Here is a 6,422-nt window from a genome sequence, read left to right on the forward strand (position 1 = left end):
ATCAGAACCACTCAGGAGACGTTAGGAGGCCACTAACAAAGCTTAACACAACCTTCTACATCATGAACACTGATCACTCAGTGGCTGTGTGTGTAGTTCTGACCCGGCAGGTTCAGTCATGTTTCCAGAACACTGGACCCCGACCGGCACCGTACACGTCAGTTCAGGCTGCCAAACTCAGACCCGTGTGTAGGTGAGGATCTTCTGTGGTGGTGTTGTCACTGTGCTGCTGTTTCCTTCCTGCAGATGAAGCTGCTCAACCTGTACATCAAGCGGGCCCAGACCTCCACCAGCAACAGCAGCAGCTCCTCCGACATCTCCTCCTACTAGCTCCTCCTCCACACCTTTCCATTCCTTCAGCCGTCGCCGGTGGGATCGTTCTCTGTGTTGGACCGGGCCTCGCGCCTCGACCATCTCATTCCTTCGGCCCCGACGAGGCTGAAGCCGTCTGGAGGAGCTTGTGCTGCTCGTTTCTGAAGGAGGTCCTGAGACGTGTCACAAAGAACCTCCTGCGTTAGAGTCATGAGCCTTAAAACTTCCCTCCACGGACATAAGCGTAGAAACCATTTTTAAGGTCATCTTGTGTCGCCGACTGAATGTGAGGACGTCCTCGTGGAAGACTCGAGGCGGGTTTGGACCTGGAGAGGAGAGGTTCTGCGGCGCGTAGCTTCAGTGTTTTTATCCGTTTGTAGTCCCTTTAACTGTCTGAACCGTGTTTTGCTTTGACACATCAAACCGTAAACTGAATGTAAAGGTCTCACCTGTGTTCCTGAACTACTGCCTCGTCCCGCCTGCTGGGTCGATCCCGGACCGTTCTCCGGCTCTCCGACGACGCATCTCGAATCGTATCGAGCGGTGAAAGAAGGCGGCGGCGGCGCTGTGGTCTTTAGAAAGGCCGAAGACGATTAAGAAAAGAAGATAAAAAACGCGTAGAAGATTCTGCCGTCGGGAAAATGTGAAGCTGATTTGCGTTGACTGCGATCGATCATTTGGCGGGCCAATGATTAGAGCACGACACAGAGACGTATGTATATTAGAGCAGGTTCATCGGATCGGGCCAAGCAGCAGCAGCAGGCGTCAGCGCCGGCGTTTAAGAAGGAAAGAAGGACCGGATACTCTGATCAGATGGATTTCCGTTTAAAACAGCCTCATTTGGTTTTTGTTCACGTTGACTGAAACTGTAGTTTGTCTCTTGTAAGAAAAACGACTGAACGAGGACGGTTTGTGGAGCTAACACCGAGCTAGCAGCTCTCTGCACGCAGCCGCTGGAGTGATTCACGCCGTCAGACACACGGTCATTAAAAAACAACACCTGCTGCAGGTAGATGCAGTTTAGCAGCCGGTTAAGCTGATGAAACTCAGTGTGACACTAAAGGTTTGTCAGAAGCGACTTCACGCTGCGTTACGTCCTGATAAACTCTGTTTAGTTTTGTTTTTTATTCTTTTCACACTGAAGACAAAGCTGTGAACTTTAATCAGAACCGTCGTTGTAAAAAGACTCAAACTTGGTCTGAAATCGTTAAAAGTTCGTTTGCAATGACTCTGAAGAGTTTTTTAGTTTTTACAGAATCTGATTGTCTCAAAAAAATCAAAGTTTTTAATGTAATCTGTCGATGAAACGACGTGTTTTAGACGGTAAATAACTTTATGAACTGATGCTGGTTTGTGAACAATCAGTAAAACCTCTGCTGTTATCACTTTGTGTGTTTTGGTCATTGGATATTAAAAACCAAATGAGTCGCTGTTTGATTTTCATTTTAAAATTCAAGAATTTAAATTCCAGGCATTTTTCTTCATCAAGGTCAAGACGAGATGAACAAAACTTTAAAACCTGCTTGATTTTCTGTTTCTGTTTCTAAAAAAGAAAAAAAAGAAAAACACCCGTTTTTTTTATATTGTGCAACCGGAAGTTGTTGTTTTCAAAGTAAGAGCGTGACAGTCGATGTGGTTTCTGTGGACCTTCCTCTGATAGCACAGAGCAGGGTTAGCCGGTAGCTAGCGTTCCCTGATCAGATGTTTTTAGTTCTTCTGCATCATGTCCTCGTCCCTGAGACACTGTTTTATTGTTTTATCCACGTCCGCTAACTTCTGTTACACAACAACGTCCTCCACACGCTCTTACTTTGAAAGCGACAACTTCCGATTGCACAATATGAAAAAAAAACTGTCTTCTTTTTTGGTTTTTTGAAACAGAAAGAGAAATTCAAGCAGGTTTTAACGTTTTGTTCATCTCGTCTTGACCCTGATGAGGAAAAATGCCTCAAATTTAAATGGACTTTTAAAGTGAAAATCAAACAGCCGCTCAGTTTCCTCCTCTTCTGGACAGAAAATCCAACGACCAGAACCTACACGGACCGTCGTTGAGGTTTAGGTGCAGAAACAATCAGAAACACTCGAAGCTACGACCGACGTTCTCACTTCCATGCTAAGTTTTATTAGCGACACGTCGGCTAACGATTCGCTGGATTTCTACATTTGACCTTTTTGCGTTTTTCAATCCGAATTTTTAAAAAAAGCCCAAATCTGACTGTTGGATGATTTAACGGGCAGAAAAAGCTGCTTTTTAAATGGAAATCAGCTGATAAGCGTCTGGTTTGGTGCGACTCGTATAAAGTGGGTTGTTTTGTAGTGAGACGACCACCGGGCCTGTGGATCTGAAGTCTGCTGTGGCGTGGACCCAACGGTGAGTTTCATTCCAGAACACTGTCACCTGAAGGCCACTGAGGAGGTTTGGATCAGCGCTTTGAATGTGAGTCGCTTTGAGGCGTCCACCGTCGAAATGTGAAGTCGTTCAGATCCGTCGGAAGGTTTCGACAATCTGAACGGTTCCAAGTGCCGGAGAGGAGGACTGTTTGGACATTAGCAATAAACCCTGAGGAGTCCCGCCCGGGTTCCGTCGCACTGTAAACTTCCATCGTGTTTCCGATAACTAAACGCTACTGCGGCTTATGCTAACGCTAACAAACGCCTGGTAGCGCCGACGTAAAGTCGCCTGAAGTCTGAAACTCCTCCGGCTGGTTGGACCTCCCCGGTGCTGAACTCCGCCCGGCTGGCTCGCCGGGGCCGTCCAATCAGACGCACCGGAGGAAGCTGAGGACAGTTTGGGAGGCGAAGTATCCGGTTTGTTGTGACTCCAGTTATGAAGCTACAGACTCGTTTTTACTCACAGAAGTGTCTCGAACTTCGTCTAGAAGCACCGCGACCTCGTCAAAACCAACGAAACGTCAAACAGAGTGACTCAGAGTTAAGGATGCACGATAGATGGGCCACCACGCCGGTGTCGGTCCGGTGACTGTCCAACATCAGCGTCTCTACAGATGTTTTACCTGAATGGTCCTGGACTTAAATATGTTTTACTTCTGTAGTAAAGAAGGCTGTGTGGTCTGATCTGGTCTCCACGTTCTCACAGGACTTACTGATGCTGAATATCGACATCAGTGATATCAGAAATGTTGACATCGTGCATCTCTGCTCAGAATCGTCCAGAAGCTACAAACCGTTTGTCCACAATGATTCCAGAGTGGCTCAGGAGTTTCCCACAGTGCTCCGGATGTGGCTTAAACCTCCAGAGGCACTCAGGCAGTTTGTTTCTTCTGCCGTCCTGCAGCTTCGTACTGCGACTCCGCCAACAGCCGGCTCCCTCCCACAGTGTTCTCTGGAGGCGGACAGCGAAGCTTCGTCGCCTCACCGTCTCTGTCGGGACGCGTTTAACGACTGATTTAATCCGACAGCGAGCTTTTACTTCCTGATTTCGTGCCTTTGGCTACAAGCGGCGGCGCTAACGCGAGCTAACCCAACGGCCACGTGCAGCCTGTACATACGCCCACCTCACCGCGCATGAGTCCGTCTTAGTTGCTTCCCTGCTCCACCATATTTATGCCCACCTCCCGCCTGCCACTGTACATATACTGACATGTTTCTCTCACCTGTGGTAGACTTTACAGAACTTGAAATAAACGATCCGACTTGGTTCCTCTCGTGTCCTGAGTCCTGTTTCTGTCTCTGTGCTGATTGCTATCTTCATGCTTCCACCCGGAGCGTATTTAAGTTCAGGATGAAACCTGAACGTTGGTGGATGAGCTCCTCAGATGTGAAGATCAGCCACAGAGCAGGTTTATCAGCACCGTTCATGTCGGAGCTGCTCAGTTCAGCCTCCGTTTCACTCCATCATTTATCTGGATGTTCTGGATGTGAAACTAAATCTGCAAAGTGACTGAAGACATTAAATCAGTTTAACAGAGTAAAAAAATCCAACATTTGCCTCTGAAATGTACTGCAGTGGGTTAATAAAGAAAAATAAATAAATAAAATACAAACAGATTCAGGCTCTGACATCATTTACTGCTGATGCTGTGTGAAGGTAAGTTTCCATAAATTAAACACACAAATAGGACAAACTAAGATTTAAAAAAGAAAAGATAAAAATGAGAAACTGAGACATAAAACAACAGAAACGACCTAAAATGAGACTAATTAAGACACAAAACGACAAAAACGAGACACAAAATCACACAAATAAGACAGAACGTGACAGACAAGACACGAAACTACAAAAGATGGAAAAACTAGGACACAAAATGATGAAAATGAGACACAACTGCAAAAATTAGACAAATTAAGAGACAAAGTTGAGACACAAAATACAAAAAATTACAACACAGAACAACAAAAATGACACAACTGAAGACCCAAAATGGAAAAAACAAGACAGACAGAAAATGACCAAAACAAGACACAAAGCAACAACAATGAGACAAATTAGGACACACAACTATAAAAAAATTAGACAAATTAAGAGACAAAAGGACAAGAATGACACAACTTCAACCCAAAATGACAAAAATAAGACAAACTGAGACATATAAATCAATAATAATAAATAAAAATGATTCTATTCTATAAAATGACCAAAAAAAGACACAAAGCTAAAAAAAACAAACAAAAACAAATTAAAATTAGACAAATTTGGAGACAAAATGACAAAAATGAAACAACTTCAACCCAAAATGACAAAAACAAGACAAGCTATAAAAATCTGATCAATTAGGACACAAAACTATAAAAATGAGACAGAAGATGATAAAAATGACACAACTTAAGACCCAAAATGGAAAAAAAATAAGACAAACTGAGACAAGTACGACAATTAGACAAATTAAGAGACAAAATCACGAAAATGAGACAAAATACCAAAAAAAAATGACTAATTAGGACACAAAACTATAAAAAAAAAAAAATTAGACAAAATAAGAGAAAAGGACGAGAACGACACAACTTAAGACACAAATACGACAAACTGGGACATAAAACGACCAAAACAAGACCCCAAGCTGAAAATCAAAACTAAAATGAGACCAATTAGGACAAAAAAATGATGAAAATGAGACACACAACTACAAAAATTAGACAAAACAACACAAATGAGACACAAAACAACAGGAATGACACAACTTGAGACCCAGAGAGACACGAACCGGCAGCAGCCACATGTGGAGGCTTCAGGACCACAAAGGCCTTTATAGGTGTATGTGGTTGGGACTCCATTTCCCATGAGCCCCTGCAGCGCCCCAGCTGGACCCTGTTGAGCTCATCAGAGCCGCTGACTCTCGGTTCACTCTCATGTTGTGGCTTCAACCAGTTTCCAGGTGAGTCGTGGTTTTTCTTTGCTTTTCACTCGTCCTGTCGTCTCCTCACAGTCTGGAGGCGTTTTACTGTGAAAAGCAGATTTTAAAGAGCTGAACGCGTCCCTGTGGGCTCAGCTCGGTTCTGGTTCTGGTTCTGCTGCTGCTGCAGGTTCTTCTGAGAACTTCTGCTGTAGGCCTGAAGGTCGGTGGTCCTGAAACACAGAGAGACGGCGTGTGGATGAACACGAGGTTCTGGTTTCACTGGACTTTATCTGGAGTTTAAGAAAACAGAGAAAATAAGAGTTAAAGTATTGACATGGTTCCGTCCAAAATGAGCAGATTTTATCTCACATATCTGCAGGTCTTTGTTCTGAACTCCATGTTTTACTGATTTAAGTCCAGTAGAAGCATCACGTCAGCAGCAGTGTGTGAATAAAACCATGTTCTGCTGCTTCACTGAGGATTAGTGTGAATGTACCGAAACTAGAAACGTCTGTAAATAAGAGTTCAGTTATTCATAATATTATTAATATTCATACAATTAACATTAATTAATAAGAATTTTTCTTTTAAACATCAGAAACATCTTCAGACTAATTAAACTTTAGCTGAGATAGATTGTTCATGTGAGCTCTGTTTTAGGCCGTTCAGCTTTAAGCTGTGATTTCATTTTTATTAACTAAACAGCCAAAAGTCTTTACAATAAAACTTATTTTCACTCCCTGGTATTAAATAATTCTTCTTTCAAACTGCAAATATCTGTAAAATAAATAAAATATCTGATTTAAATACAGTTTT

At 43.3% G+C, this 6,422-nt stretch overlaps 1 protein-coding gene across 1 annotated transcript in view; it reads left to right on the forward strand.

Moving 5' to 3' along the window:
• Positions 1–3,973, forward strand: part of LOC103368788 (CLIP-associating protein 1-A-like) — a 61,416-nt gene extending 57,443 nt beyond the window's left edge. The window contains 1 exon segment of the mRNA XM_008297271.1: positions 247–3,973. Coding sequence (XP_008295493.1) covers positions 247–330 — 84 coding nt within the window. The 3' untranslated portion in view covers positions 331–3,973.
• The last annotated feature ends 2,449 nt before the right edge of the window (positions 3,974–6,422 follow it).

This window comes from Stegastes partitus, unplaced genomic scaffold (genome assembly GCF_000690725.1).
Source record: "Stegastes partitus isolate 25-593 unplaced genomic scaffold, Stegastes_partitus-1.0.2 Scaffold1204, whole genome shotgun sequence".
Lineage (NCBI taxonomy): Eukaryota > Metazoa > Chordata > Actinopteri > Pomacentridae > Stegastes > Stegastes partitus.